Consider the following 16,550-nt stretch of genomic DNA (forward strand, 5'->3'; position numbering starts at 1 on the left):
CAAGTCTTCTCTTTATGTTTTAGCTTGGCTAAATGTTGTTTGCTGGAAAACAGGGTGGGAAACACCAATAAGCTCAGAATTTGTTGAAAATATATCATAGAAAATAATTTCGGCAGTTGGCTGATTGTTTTTCAACCTTTAAAGCTTCAAACTGAGGCCTCGCTGCAAGGACAAAAGGATTTGAGGCATTCAATCTTGGTGATATTCCAAACTTCTATAAATCTATAAAAAAGTGTCTAACCCACTGTCAAAAGAAATATGGTGAAATATAAATAAAAATTTCCTGGCTTTTAAGTAAGTGACTTAGAAAAACCATTTACACTGAAGTTTAAATTAAAGACGTGAAAAAAATGTTCTATGAGTCTTATTGATCACAATCAATTTTATTTGCTAAATTTAGTACTGACGTGATATTAGCTGCACATTCTTCATAGGAAAATGTCCAGCAGAAAACCTTTCTTGGGGTATCAAGAGGTATTTGAAATTTTATGAATGTTCCATCACAATCAAAACCAATATTCTCTTATTGTTGATTAATTCTGTCAGATGGGTCAGAGTTGATACTTCAAGTATATGCAAATGATCCTTCATTTAAAGTTTCTGTTTTGTCTTCCTTCTTCCATTTCATTTCCCCCTCAGTTCTCTTATTTGTCTTTCTTCTCATTTTCTTCTTTTCTCCTATTATCTTAAAATAAAAATCTTGAGGTTTTTTCCTCTCTTTTTATTTTCAGGTTTTCTTTGCTACAGGAGATATTGAGGTCAAAGAGTATATTCAGTTAAACAAATGACATTCATTTATAAACATAGTTTATGATTCTGTTTAAAAGAAAGCCTGGATATCTGAAGAAGAAGCCAGAGACACTGGAAGTGATTTTTTTCTCAAATGAAAGCAGTGTTTCTAAATGATGGAAAAAATTTATGCGGGGCTTATATTTAACAATATTTATTATCATACACTGGGTTACTGAATTTTTCCTATGAATCAGGATAATAAATTTCAGTAACAAAGATTTCTTTTTTAAAAATCATAACTTCCTTTACCCTTTTTTGTTCTTTTAACATGGGCAGGCACCAGGAATCGAGCCCGGGTCCTCTGGCATGGCAGGCAACCATTGCCCCCTTTACAGTTTTTATATCATGATTTAAAAATTCCTAGCAACCTCATTTGTTCGTAAGCTCACATTTGTCTATCTTATTCAAAGGGTGAAGTGTAGGAATGCAGCTAAATGAAGTTGCTTGGCCTGCTTATATTTGCAGAGAACAGGAAACAAATGTTTCTGGCATTTTGTACTTGTCAGCATTCCTAACCAATGTAACAGAAATGGATAGAGCTGCCAAGCTCAAAATTTGCATGCGGCAAGACTTAATGTGATCAAAATGAATTTAAATAGTTTTGAGAAACAAAAATAATAGCAGCGGATTTTATAGACAACGTCACTGCAGTAACATGATTCTCTTATGTGAGTATAGAAACTGGGCTGTATAAATGTGTCAGACAAAAATAAAAGAGCTTGGGGTTTAATTACAGCACATTACTCTTGCTGCGTTCAGCCTGTCCTGATGAGGCCATAGAAGTGCAATTATTTAGTTTTCTACTCATGGGTGAAGCTCTGGGCAGGAGGTTTCCTCCTACTGCATAATCTGTGAAACAGGGCCTGCTATGCTAAAGGGCCTACTACTGAATGTAACCAACTGTATTTTAATTATATTCTAAAGCGTACTTGAATACATAGTTCATTGAGCCAAAATATCCTAACATGGTCTCTTCCATCTCATTTAGTTACTCCACAACTGAGTAAAACTCTTACAAAATTCTGCCCAGGGGAAAGCAGAGCCAAATGACCCATATCTCAGATTCTGGCTGAGGATGGTTCAGTGCGATGTGTGGTTAGAATTTTAGCTAATGAGGAGTAAACAGAACCTCTTTCCTTTGTCTCAGCCCATTAAGGATGTACTTGCCAGTTCATTCGTTTTACATTTGGAAAGGAGTGGAAGTTGGCTACACGTATTGTGCAGATTACATTCAGAGAAGGGCAATCATTGTGTGAAACCAATGGCATGCTTTTTAAGATGGCGAACGCCTACCAAGAGTCCATTGGCATGACCATATTTTTTTAATTGTGATATTTTACCATTTTAATGTGTACAATTCGGTGGCATTTAGGATATTTACAATGTTGTGCAACTGTCACTGATGTCTGGTTCATCCGTGTTAACGCACCTTTTTCCACCACCACAGGGGCTGTCACACACTGCAAAGGAGAAAATATGCTCCCTTCCTATGCTATCAGTGTGAACAAAGCAGCTCCTTAAGAGCTGGAGATGTGAAGTGGCTCATGGCCTGCAATCATCCAAATGCCACACAGAAGCAGCAGGGCCCAAGGTGCAGCAGTGATTGTCTCTGTACCCAAGAAACAGAAATAAGTGCTTGAGGCTGAGATTATGCCAGCCATAAATATCATGCCAAGAAATGGGTACCAGCACATGTTTGGGCCTTCTGATGTCTTTATACATAGCTAGCAAATTTTGGGGGGTGGGTGGTTGGGTAATTCAGCATTAAAGAACATTTTTATTCACATTCTAGATTTCCTCCTCCTTGAACTAAGGCAAGAAAATATGAGTGACTTGTAAATTTCCTCTTTTGTGAAATGGAAATGGTACTGGGAAAGCTCAACTTGTTTCAAATGGGAGCCTAGTGCACTCTTTGTGTTCAAGAGAGGAGAGATGCGGTGGGGTGGGGCATCATAGGTCAGATATGGTACCATTTATCCTTACTTTTTGTCATTTTCCTTGATGATGAAACAATAAGATCTAAATGTATGACCTTGAGCAAGTCAATTAATGTCTCAGCTCTGATGTCCTGATCTGTAAAATAAAGGGGTCACCTGAATGGCCTCCTAGGACCCAACCTGCCATAACAATCTATCTTGAGAACATTTATTCTTGGCTTTTGATCAAGTAATTTACCCAAATAAAGTCATTATTGGTTGTGTTGCAGCAGGGCTGGAGGAATAAAGGTAAAAAACAATCTAACTTTTAATTTTCCTTTTAGGTATGAGAAGCTAAGGATATTGGTAGAGATGCTGATGACTAAAATCAGAAATATAATAAGAAACCATTGTCCATAAATGAAGCTAAGCTACCCCAAATGATCTATTTACACAAAGAGTTTGGGCAATTAAATATGAGTTCTCCTTACAAATTGCTTTCTGCTCACAGTCAACTTTATTATCTATTCGTTGAAAGATATTTGTTTTCAACTTTACATAAGTAAAGTCCTGAAAGATGAGGGTTAACCTTAAACTAAAGCAGTCTTTGCATTTCATTTTGTCACCCAGAGCAGCAAATAAAATTTTCCTCCTCTCAAAGACCGTTCCACTTTATCCCTGACCAGGGGACAGTGTAAACTAAAAACCAGGTAGGAATCCACTCTATTTCTCCACTATAGGAATGACAGAAAGTCTACAGTCCAGAAGATTCCATTTTTACCTGACTTTATGATGGATTACAGTTTCCTAAGGACTGAAAATTAATCTATCACATTCATTTAGGTGAATTCTTGCCCAACTCATATTTTCACCCTTTAATGGTAATGAAGCTGTAATTTCTTTCCAGTCACTTTGCATATCACTTCCTTTTCTCTTTAACCCTCTTTCGAAGTGCGATGATTGATAGATTTTTCTTCAGCAATCACTTACTTTGGTAGATGATTTTCTTTTTCCTTTGAAGCAGTTTTGAAAGGAGCTGTTCTATGATGAGCTAATTAGCACAAAAGACACAAAGTATATAACCTTAATTAGGCATGATTATAAGCTCTACGTAATGGGATGTCCTGAAACTGCACACTATGCAAATATTAAACTTCATTCTTCCCATTACATCTGAAACCATCAAGCAAAGGATGTTTTGCTGTATGTACCACAGTTGATGCCAGGTGCAAATTTTTCAACAAAAAAATTTTCTTTATGGGTGGGGGGGGTTGGTGTACTAGTTGGGGAAAGGGTAATTGGAGGAGGATTAGAAAAAAAAAGCTTCAAAACCCTGAAAAGTTGAATTAAGCCCAGAATTAGGTTTATAAACTCGAGGAGTTTTATAATGAGGTGAAACAAATCAGTCGCCCTATCCAAACATACCTACTTTGGAATTCTAAAGATACTTCACTGTGGGTTCCACTGTGAATTATGCAATCTTGAGATCTTTCAAATCCAGTAACCACTAAAAGTACTGCAAAGCCAATTTGGGGTTTATGCAAACTAGTAGGATAAAGAAAGATAATGAGTAAATGAAATTGCAGTGAATCCCCAAGCCCTAATTTTAGCCAATTATTTTAACATCCTGTATCATCAGCCTTTTTTTTTTAAGGGAGTGTTAAAACCAAATTACAAAATTGGCTTTTGCCTTCCTAACCTGCAATGACCATATGCAAGACATTTGAATATTCAACCACTGAATAATTGATGGTTCATAATATATAACTCTTAGATTATGTCTAAAGTTGTGAGTTTTCAGACTCAATCAAGTTAGCAAATAATATATTTGGTTTCAGGTATTGATGGTGACATGGAGAGGGGAAAAATGTAACTAGTGAGTGAGTATTAGAAAAGTCAGTACCTGAGTTTATTCTAATGTACCATCCATTCACTAGAGATGATGATGAAAGAAAGGATGCTATAGGTGACTGAAGTTTGAAATCTAAATTTCTTCAGTATTTAATATATAAGACAATACTTATTGAGCACAGACTACAAGGCACAATCAATCTGAAGGCAGGAGAACAAAGGACAGGGTATTTCTCCCCTGCAGTCTCCCAGATTCAGGGTCCTATTTCAGACTGGAACTTACCTCTCCGCACTACAGCTCTTGTAGCGCACCCCTCCTTCCATAAGGCACTTTCCTCCCAAGCTGGAAATGAGATGCAAGAGAAATAAAAAGGGTTGAGAACTGAACAGTACAAAGGAGGCCCTGGTTAGGTACTGTGAGAGGAGTGAGAGTGCAAGCATTATGGAAATAGAATTAGAAGTAGGGCAGACAGAATGGCACATAATTGACTAATAAAAACCTGTGCAATGCCACACGTTATTACTGTACATGAGCTAGAGAAAAAAATAAGCACTGGACTGAGAATGAGAAGACTCAGGTTTAAAATTCAGTTTTTGCCATTTACCAGATTTAGGACTAGATCCATCAGGGCCTCAATAGAAAACAGGTTATTCAAATAAGAGGCTCAATGGAAGCACCACTTTCAGAGGTATTAGGGCAGAGCAGAGGATTGTTAAGGCGCCCAGAAATTAGCAACAGTGGAAGCTGATACCATTCCTAGGATGGAAGGGACCAAAGGAAGAACAGCGTACCCCGAGTCCGTGAGCAGCGGCCTTATGGAAGGAGGGGTGCGCTACAAGAGCTGTAGTGCGGAGAGGTAAGTTCCAGTCTGAAATAGGACCCTGAATCTGGGAGATTGCAGGGGAGAAATACCCTGTCCTTTGTTCTCCTGCCTTCAGATTGATTGTGCCTTGTAGTGGCTGAACCCTCCCAGAAGCCAGAGTGCAAGGGAGCCCAGGAGATATCACTGGGGTTTTAGCTTCCAGTTGGGAAATGGATCTGGAGACAGAGAATGGAGAATAACCTTGATGTAATCACTATCCCTCTCCAAATTCCAGTTTGCTTATCTATGGTAAAGCGCCTGCCTTATTAATGGTTGTTCTCATCACTTTTCCTTCCAATTTTTTTTTACTTTGAAAAACTTCAAATTTACAAATAATTTATAAGAATAATATCATGAATATACACACACACACACACACACACACACTTTTCACCCAGATTCACCTGTGGTTTTGCCACAGTTGCTTTATCCTTTTTTCTGTTTCCCCTCACACATGCATACACACATATTTTCGCTGAATTGTTTGGGAGTTCTTTGCTGACATTCTTGTACTCTGTCCCTAGGCACTTAAGCAAATATTACCTGAAAACAAGGGCTTTTCTGTAGTTAACCACAATACACTGTCCTTTTCAGTGCATTGTATCTGGAGGCACTTGAGGTCAGAATGTTTCATCATCTGTGATGGCCAATTTGGTCAGGTTAGTCAATGAAGTATCTGCTAGATTTATTCATTACTTTTTCCTTTTTGTAATTATTAAGTAACCTGTAGAGTGAAATGTGTAAATATATATTTTACACCAATGTTCTAGTGGTTGTTACAACAAAAGCATCTTTTGTTGCTATGGCATAAAGAGTTTTTTTTTAATAAAACTTACACTTTTATAAGTATAATTGTGGGGATAGGAAAGACTTTGAAAACCCTCGTCTCTTCTTAGATTGAACTGTTTTCATTACTTAATTAGTCATTTGACAAATGTTTATATATAGAGTGCCCATTATGTGCCTTGGCCCCGTAAAATTTTCATCAGTGGTTTCATGGTTACCTAAGCTCATGTCTTTAGCTCAGATCATTCTTCTGTCCACATTGATGACAGTATTTGGGTCTTTCCACCCTAATGTCCCAAGGATACCTTAAATTCAAGATGCCTATATGGGCTTATCATCTTCCCTTCCTGACCTGCTTTTCCTACTTTTTTTATCCTAGTAAATCACACCTCCATCTACTCAGTGACCCTATATTGAAAAGAACTGCTATTTATTGAGTGCCAGCCATTGTCATTGGCCTTTTACACAGTATAAGCATTATCTCATTTAACCCTGCATAGGATTTCAATGTTGTTTTTTCTAAATGACACTGGGCTCCAACCCCAGGACGACCGCTGGTGATTCTTGGTGCTAGGACTCAAATCCTGTGCTCTTTGACTTCTAAGCCTCGGCTTTAGGATATGATTAAGAGCATCCACTGACTTCAAATCATGGCTCCACCCCCTGCTATGGGGGATTAGATAAATCATCTCTCTCAATGCCTCAGTTTCCTCCTTCATAAAATGGGAAAGATAATGACCCCTGCATTTTAGGGTTTTTATGAGACTTGAAGGTGATAAAACTTGATGAACATTTGAACAATCCCTGGCAGCTCCACGGTGCCTTCCAAAACATTGAATGTGGTATCTTCCTAAACCTCTCCATCCACTCCGCTGGGTCATTGCCTTAGTTCAAACCACTGGTCAGCAACCATGGTCCTCAGGCCAAATCTAGTCTGCTGTCTGTTTTTGTAAAGAAAGTTAATTGGAACATGGCCACACCCATTCATTTACATATTGTCCTTGGCTACTTTCACTTCACAACAGCAGAGTTGAGTGGTGGCAACAGACCATGTGACCCGCAAAACTCAATATGTTTATTATATGACCCTTGCAGAAAAAAATTGGCATCTCTGGTTGTCTGGGGCATTGCAATAGCTTCTTTACTGGTTTTATCTTATTCTACTTTAAATTCATCCTTCCCACCCATCCCCTGTGAGGGGAATTTCCCTAAAATGTGAACTCAGTCATGCCAATTTGCTTCTTAAAACACATCATGGGCCTTCAGGCTAAAAGCATCAGCTTTTACCCACTGCCAATCCCCACAGTAGCTTGTCCTCTGGCCATAACGAGCATTTCATGCCTTTTCCAACCTCTGTGCCTTGGTGTATGCTGTTCTGTTCATCTGAACACCCACGTTTTGCCCTTGTCCTTAATAATAAGCTCAGGCTTGACCCTCTGACAAGCCCTTTCTGACTTCCAGAACCAATGGCTTTTGCTTCTCTCTGGCTTGTGCATACTTCACTTCTAGCATTTGTCCCGCTCTATATGATCGTGGTGCACCTCTCTGCCCTTCCCACTATTTTGGGTGCCTCTTGAAGGCAGGACATTTTCACTTTTCAGATCTCTAGTACCCAGCTAGGGCCTGGTCCTTAGTCAGTGCCCACTAGGTTGTTATTGGTTGTTGGCTTTTGAGCGGTTAATTGGTTGCTGGCTTTTGAAAGCATGTATAAGGTACTATGGAAATTTAGAGAGAGGCATGTCAGAGGAGGCTTCCTGAAGGAGGTGACCACTTAATTAAGAGCTGGAGGATTAAAATAAGATAAGGGGAGGAAAAAGGACAGTTGAAAGTTTGGGTACAGTGAACAGGTTGGAAGAGGCCTGAAAGGGGCACGTTTGAGAAATGAGGAAGAGAGGGGAAAAGTGATGGAAAGCTGGAAGATAGACTAAAAAAGGAAGTGTTAGGTTTGTGTTCTCACAGCCTCATCTGCTATGCCAAGGTGCATAGACAATGGGAAACCATGGAAGGACTAGAGTAGACGCGCACCATATTCAGTGTCACAATCATCTGTATGCAAGTCAGTCTTCTAGAAACCCTTCAAGCCTTGAGTTATGCTTTTGTCTTGTCATCACTAAATCCTCAGCACATGCAATTCCTGGCACGTGGTAGGTTCTCACTACATGTTTTTTCAATCATTGAAATGTATGATGCAGAACCGTATTTCCTTACAAGAGATTCAGTCATATTTAACCTCAGCGTTTGGATTTTCTGCTTGAAAAATCCCCATCAGAAAAACAAGTCTATCCTCTTACAGAAGTTTTAATCTCCTAGATGATTTTAGTTCATGTTTTTTCCACACCTTCTCTAACTCTCTGTCCCTACTAAGGTAAGCCTTTCAAGAACATGTGATTTTTTTTTCTAATCTGAAAAACCAGTGACAGGTCACTTTATTTCTGGTGCTTTGGATATTTTCTCTCAACAAGATATTATTATTAATGAAGATATTTTTATTAATGAAGTCCACAGATTAATTCTGCCATTAACTCAAGTGCTCAGAGAGTCATGGCTTAGCTCTTTTGGGGATATCAATGAAATGAATTGGGTGGTAGAAAGTGGCTAGATGAGTGCATAAATTTTGGATTTAGGGGGACCCTGCACTCCAGGAAATTCTCCAAGTCTCCACTTAAAATCCAGATCCTCAAATTGAATATAGGCTTCAGTTTCTAATTGAGTGCATTTTCCATCCATGGATTGGTTTGTTTTGTTCAGTTTTACTTTGAGTGTTTGAGGTTATCTTTTCGACGTAACAGCCAAACCCACGGCTTCCTTTCTCGTAAAACCAAAACAAAAAGGCTTTCTATTCAGGTGCCTTCTGTGTGTGCACATGTAGAGCACATACCCGGGATCAAAGCTGTCTATATAAAGTCCTTGATTCTGTGTGGGTTCAAACACATTTCAAAGCTTCAGGATCCTGAACGGTTTCGCTCCGCATCCTGAAGCACTGAGCCACTGCTTCCATTTAGCCATGGTTGGCTTTGGATCCCGGAGGCACGTGGCTTGGGTGCGCCCTCTCAGGACCTGGCGCTGCACTGTCATGTTTTCTCTTCTCTTCATTCCCGGCTTCTCCGAAGGTGAGTTAGTGAGGCGATTGGAGCATGAATGTGGAGGAGGTGTTTCTCCCACCAAGGTTTCGTTTCTTTCAGCAATCAAGGGCAGTGATTTATAGCACAGCCAGAAGCTAAAGGTAGAACTCCAAAGCTAAAAGGTAAATCTCGTGGCTTGGATGGCTCTGAGGTCCAAGGAAGGTAGGGGACATCTGGCAGCAGCAAAAGAGCAGAGAGATACAGATGATAGCAGAGTGCCAAGCATTAAGTAGCTGATTAATGAATATATATGAGTTGATTTGAGAGATACTGCCAATTTCAGACAATTCTGTAAGACTGGAAGAAAATTCTGTGCAGTTAAGGGATTTAGGAGGAGAAAGATATCCATGGTCCTGAATATATTTGAGCTTGGTATTAGGGTATACTCAAGATTTCCCTTTAAAAAATTTCTCTTTAAGCAAGTCATAGAAGGAATTTCTTTCCTATCCAATTCAAGGTTTTAGAGTCTCCTGATCCAATTTCATAAACTAATTAGCTAACTTTTTTAAAACTTAAGAATTCCTTCTTTACTCAATTCAATGTCTTAAGGTCCTCTTAATTCTGGTTAAAGCAATTAAATCAATTCTAAACAGTTAGCCAATTATTTTTTAAAAAATGAAAGAAGTTTGAATTTGCAAAGTCAATAAAAAAGAAAAGGAAAGAAAGAAAGAGAAAAAGGAAGTCATCACTTTGTTTGGCATAAGACACTTAATTACTGCCTAACCTACATATGGACTGTAGGTTCAGACTTCCTAGTTTTCAGATAAATAAACCTCTTTAGAGGTTGATACAAGGTTTGCTATGTGGCTAACAATCATGAAAAATCTCACTGAATCTCAACCTTATCTCTTTCTTGACCTTCTCGGTTAAGAAACCATGTGGTTTGTATGAATTAGATGCTCAGAAGATAATTGATGATTTAATTTTTACTGGGTAAGATTCATAAACAATTTCTGATTTTATGTGGTTTGAACATATAAAGATTAAGGAAATTGAGAAGTAACAAAATTTTTTACTTTTTAGGAAATTTATTTCAACCTGTTGCTATGATCGCCCTTAGGTAGAGACTGGGAGATTGAATGTGACTAGATTTAATGGTGATAAATGGAAGCTCTCCTGAGGGAAAGGTGGAAAACCTTTTCTTTCTCAGGTTTACAGCAATATAATAAAGATTATTGAGTATCCATTTGGGCAGGATGTGCTGCTGCTGTCAGGATCTTATAAATCAGAGGCAGAAGGATTGGATAGGTATGATTAAGCACATCCAAACACCCTATAATACAGGGAAGAATTTGACTAAATAGTGCAATGGAGTTATAACAGTGCAATGGATGCTCAGATGGCAGAGAATGTGATTCAAACTGAAGTAGCCAAGACAAGCTTCATGGAAGTGGAAACATTGACCCGAGCTTTGAAGGATAGGTAGGATTCTGTTAGGCAGAGATATAAGGTGAGAGATATATAGACAAGTATACATACTAGTATGTATATAGACATGTATATATACTTGTCTATTTATATACTTGTATATATATATATACAACTTGTCTAGCTAGTGGAGTTGATGGATTAACCATGGCAATTGATGCTGCCATATTGTTCTCTCTTCTGAGGTCAGAAGTTATCAATGATAGGTGTTGGTGGAAGGGACCATTGTCATCAGTGTTGGGTGATTTGTAAGTAGGAAGAGATGCCCCAGAAACTAAGACTGGGAGTGATAGTTGGAGTTGGATCATGAAGGATGCTGAATGATTTTTACTTAATTTTTGCAATGCTAAATAAGGCATCAGAGGGTTTGAGTAGATGCATGACATTGATCAATCCAAGTTTTGGGGTTATGCTGATTGCCATTTATATGATTGGCCAGGTGGGTTATAGGAACCTCAGCATGGAGATAATTTGACATGAAGCCACCCTTTTTTAGATGATGTGAGCCTTTTTTGTATGGACAGCTAGTCTCCCTTATCCTGTAGAAGCCAGAGTAGAAAGAACAAAGGAGCACAAGAGTGTTCAAATAGAGGACAAAAGGAGGGCAGAAGAGGCGATGGTGGTGGCAGGGGAAACCCACAGAAGTTAACAGCAGGGTTGCCTCAACCTGAATGAGGAAATGACCTGGTGCCCTCTGTTCTGTGGCTTCCTTCATCTAATAGCACCCCCCTCCCCAACTTTGTAATGATGCTGGGGAGGAGGGCAGCTGGCATAGTGAGCCAAGTCTTAGCTGCTACACATGGATGTTGGAGGTACAGAGCTAGCTAAGTAAGCAGATGTTTATGAGGTCTGTTTTGAGGAATAAAACAAGATGCTGTATCCCAACTTCCAGAATTTCCCCTACTACTCATTATAGTTCCTGAAAATGCTCCATATAATCCTAGAGTGCTGGGGTTGGAAGGCACTTTGGTATCACTGGATCTAATCCCCTGTTAGCACATGTTGAAAAATGAAGGCCACAGGGGAGTTATGACTTGACCTAAATCACATATTTTATGGCAGAGCCAGGCCTTCTTTAATCACATCAGCACTCTTCCTGCCACAGACATCTGTCTTCAAGAAACTATTAGCCAACAAGAAACACCTTTATGGAGAGCAGCTGGAAGACAGCTTAGAGAAAGCCATGGGGAAAAGAGATGCGGATGGATGGGGTGGGAGGGCTGGGATGCTAGGGAGGGAAAAAAGTGGGGAAGGTGGATGGGTTTGTTGAAGGGGGAGAGAAGAGCTGGGAGGTGAAGCTGGAAGGTGCCTCAAAGATAACTCTCCTGGACAGGAGGTTTTGCCTGAGACTGGCCATGGATGAGAGTGAGCTCATTGAGCCCCTTTTGGTTCTTCCCTTTAGCAATGCATGTGGCCCAGCCTGCAGTGGTACTTGCCAGCAGCCGGGGTGTTGCCAGCTTTGTGTGTGAATATGCATCCTCAGGCAAAGCTGAAGAAGTACGGGTGACAGTGCTGAGACAGGACAGCAGCCAGATGACTGAAGTCTGTGCCTCAACTTACAACGTGGAGAATGATTTGACCTTCATGGATGATTCTACCTGTACTGGCACCTCCAGTGGAAACCAAGTGAACCTCACCATCCAAGGGCTGAGGGCCATGGACATGGGGTTGTACATCTGCAAGGTGGAGCTCATGTACCCACCACCTTATTATGTGGGCATGGGTAATGGAACCCAGATTTATGTCATTGGTGAGCAAAGCCATTTCACTAAGCTCCTCCTGAAACCTTTTGCATTACTGTCATCTTTGCATGAAAAGAGTTTTGTTTCTCAATTTTAGGTAGTTCATTGTTTAGGGCTGTGGAAATTATCTTGTTCCCTTTCAGAAAGCTCAGGCACATCTCATGGTAATCTTGCTTATTATGGATGGTGGTCTAAACAGAATTCTGGCTGTAAAATAAAATGAGTTGGGAAAGGTATTTTTTTTCCTAGTGGTAAGTTGGGGTCCTCACTCAAAGGCGATACCATTATGAAGTTTGGCTTTCTGCCTTCGATATAACTACTTTGGGAAGTGGTCCCAAGTAGTCTCATGTACCTAGGGGCTAACAGTACTAGTTAGGGTTGAATATCAAGGTCTAGAAGCCCTGACTTCTTCCTTTTTCACCAATGCAGGGAGTAGGGCCTTAAAGTTTAAAGTCTGTCTGAAGAAGGTTTGGTTTTGTTTTCTCTTGCAGATCCAGAACCATGCCCAGATTCTGAATTTCTCCTCTGGATCCTTGCAGCAGTCAGTTCAGGGTTGTTCTTTTACAGCTTCCTCATCACAGCTGTTTCTTTGAGCAAAATGGTGAGTGTAATGCTGACAATTGCGACATGTGGTGGAGGTACACCTTTAGTTATATCAACTGACCCAATGACTGTGTTTAGTTTCCTTTGAATGAAGCAATAAATGAAGAAGAGGAAGGACAGTAGGAGAGAACACACTAGAACCCTTGGCATTGGTCTTTGAGGTTTCAGAATGACTAAAATCATAGATGAGCATGTTTAACATTGAATATTTGTGTGTTTCTGAGCAGGGTTTCAGTTTGAGTAACCACTTGAACAACACAAGGCAGCTGTTTTGTTCTTTATCTTCATGGCAAATGTACTTCAGTTAGCAACCCAAGATTAGGTTGAAACACAAGATAAGGTTGGGCAAAATGCTGATAGAAATGACTATCTGAATGAATTTTATTTTCTTTCTTAATGTCCCTCTTCTTCACCTGGAACCCATCTCTTGGTGCCACTGTATTTATTTCTTCCTTGCTCAAGCATACACTCCTAATCTGGTCACCAGGGGTGTCTTGTCCTCCTCTCTAGTCCTGTTCATTCATTTGTATTTACTATGGATGTTGGCAGTGAAAGAGGAGGAGTCATGGACTCAGGCTTCCTATAAAGATTTCTTTCTGGCAGTTCCTCTTTTGACATCACAATCTCTCTCTCCCTCCCCCCCCTCTCTCTCTCTTCCTCTCTCTCTCTCTCTAACACACAAACATGAAGATTCACTCTATTCCAAGATGATCTACTAAGCATGACAGCAAGATTCAGCTGCTGTAGAGTTTTCCTATCTCATTTGCTACAAACTGCCACAGCAGACTAGTAGACTAGCCCTCAATTTACAGTGGTGATAAAACCTGGGGACTAATGTGGACAGAAAATGAGTTATAAAGAGCGTGTGAGGAGTAGAGATGAGAAACATAGCTCTCAAAACACTCTAAAGCTTATTACTCTATCATGCTCCTTTCATCGAGGACAAAATCCAGTCAATTATGTGTTCTTTCTAAAGCTTTCTCAGAATCTCTTTCTCCTTTCTTCTAGTCAGGGAAAGTGATGCTCTTTTTAATAGCAGAATTATTTATCTACATGAATTTTAGTAGCTGAATCAAGAAAATCCCCTGGGACTTATAATTTGCTACGGTGTGAAGATTCTTTTTTTAAATGGGGGAAGGGACCCAATATTTGTCAAGTTCCTATTATGGTTATAAGTGGCTTCCATATTCTTCAATAATAATTACTGTTCCTTTTTGTGTTTGGCAGTTAAAGAAGAGAAGCCTTCTTACCACAGGGGTCTACGTGAAAATGCCCCCAACAGAGCCGGAGTGTGAAAAACAATTTCAGCCTTATTTTATTCCCATCAACTGAGAGACCATTCTAAAGAAGAGAGACCATTTTCCAATTCCCAACAGCTGAGGCAATTCTAACTTTTTGCTCTCCAGCTATTTTTGTTTGCTTGTGTATTTCTTTTTGAGGGGGAGGGATTCATCTCTCTCTCTAATATAAAGATGAATGCGGAACCCAAATTAAGTGTACTACGATGTAAAACAAAAGAGCCGAAAAACAGAGCTGGGACATTCTTGTCACACCAGATCCAATTTTAGTAAAAGCTTCATTTGGGAGCAATATGGGGCTGCAGGATTATGTTGTGGGATCAAGGAAACAAGTTAGGGAAGGGGATAGTCCAAAGAGAGGGAAGGAACGGAGTGAGGGAGAGAACTCTGTTGTACACACCTTGTAGTTACATGGGAGAAATTTACAGCTGAAATGATCTTTGTCAGTTAAACTTTTATGCTGTGCTATTTTTTTTTAACAGATGTATAATTAATGAAGACTTAAAAAAATACTCACGTGGCTATATTTTAGTCGGTGATTACAAAGGTTGTATTGTACCAATATGCATTCTTATATTTGATAGTTTTGTGCATGGGGGCCCCATGTGCTTTAGTGTATTTGATGATGGTTTGAATACAAACACTATATAACAGTGTCTTCCCAGCACGGGCTCAGGGGACATTTTGCGGAAGGGCTCAGGACACTAATATGCCAGGCAGGATGCGCTGTCCCTTGGTTACTGGCTCAGAATCTGGATGAGGTTGTGGCAGGACAATGCTGGGCTGGATGGTATTGCCGTGAATGTGGCTTTGGGTTTTTATGCGAGCTCCTTTCGAGGGGTGGCAAGGAAGCTGGAGCCAGCGGTATCTGAGTTAACTAGACAGAACATGTCGAGGAAATGGCTCACTGCAGGAATCCTGTAGGTGTTGAACTTCACGGAAGTTCCAATTCCACAGAGCCCCAGTTCCTTCCAAACCCAGGGACAGAAGAAAGCAGCGGGTGGCAGGATGGGATGCATCAATGTTCCCGAAAATTAACACTGTTGGTGTTTTTTAACTCACTATTTTCCATGAAAATGTAACAACATGTATAATATTTTTAATTAAATAAACATTTGTGGCGGTCGTTTTCTGAGGTTGTCTCTATCTTCCTTGTATTTGAGGTTTGTGTTTGGGTTTGTGTTTGATGGACACGTTTGACAACTGGTGGAGCCTCCAGTACCAGAAATACTGGGAAGAAACTGAAAACACCAAAGGGCAAAGAATGCTTCGTGACTCAGCCTGTCATCTGCAAGGCATTCTTGGAAACAAATCATCCTTTCCTTTTGACTGCTTCACAACTATTTGGGATGTAAAGTGGGTCAGCACAAACATAGCAGTCCTTTAAAAATCACATACCACACTCTTTAGCAGGTTTCTTCACCTCCTCTTTCTTGCCCACATTTTCTCAGCTCAACTCTTGCACAGATTACAGTTGTCATGGCAACGCCAGGGTTGCCAACCATGCCTCCTGCAGCCATTTTGATCTGCCTCCGTGGCAAATGGAATTTTCCCTGTGACTTCCAAATGCACTATTTTACAAATATGGGAAAAACACAGTTGTGGTCCCGTGTTGTTTGTAGTTGGTAAGCCTGGTCCTGGCCTACTGAGCCCTCTGCGATTCTCGGTTAACCAATGTGTAGCCCCAGCCTGTTGGTTTCCCCTCAAGAGTTCTTATTCTTGACCTCCACATCCTGTTATTGTCTTATGCAATGATTCTTGGTTGACCAGAGACCACCTGTAGCTGAATCAACTGGATCACTTATTAAAAATGCTGATTCCATGGCTCAGTTCCAGATGCACTTTATCAGAGTGCTAGGGCTCAGTTCCAGATGCACTTTATCAGAGTGCTAGGGTTAGGAGTTTGCTCTCCCAACAAGCACTCCAGTGTTCCTTGTATCTATTGTTTACTGCTTAGGCTGCTCAAACTCTCTCCCTTTTTTTTTAAACTCCAGCAAATGCTCACACACGAGACAGAAAGTTGTAAGCATCCCATAATTCTTTGTTTAATGAACAAATTTCATAAATGGTCGTACATTCCAAATAGCTCTGCTAAATGAATGGTTATTTCAAAATAGGATAACAGTTATTAACCTAGAATGAGCTCCTA

General features: G+C 40.0%; 1 protein-coding gene across 1 annotated transcript; it reads left to right on the forward strand.

Moving 5' to 3' along the window:
* The first annotated feature begins 9,065 nt into the window (after positions 1–9,065).
* CTLA4 (cytotoxic T-lymphocyte associated protein 4) lies at positions 9,066–15,378 on the forward strand. Its single transcript, XM_077152008.1, has 4 exons — positions 9,066–9,318; positions 12,161–12,508; positions 12,992–13,101; positions 14,331–15,378. The coding sequence occupies exons 1-4, from the start codon at positions 9,213–9,215 to the stop codon at positions 14,433–14,435; spliced, it is 669 nt and encodes a 222-aa protein (XP_077008123.1). The 5' UTR covers positions 9,066–9,212; the 3' UTR covers positions 14,436–15,378.
* The last annotated feature ends 1,172 nt before the right edge of the window (positions 15,379–16,550 follow it).

This window comes from Tamandua tetradactyla, chromosome 3 (genome assembly GCF_023851605.1).
Source record: "Tamandua tetradactyla isolate mTamTet1 chromosome 3, mTamTet1.pri, whole genome shotgun sequence".
Classification (NCBI taxonomy): domain Eukaryota; kingdom Metazoa; phylum Chordata; class Mammalia; order Pilosa; family Myrmecophagidae; genus Tamandua; species Tamandua tetradactyla.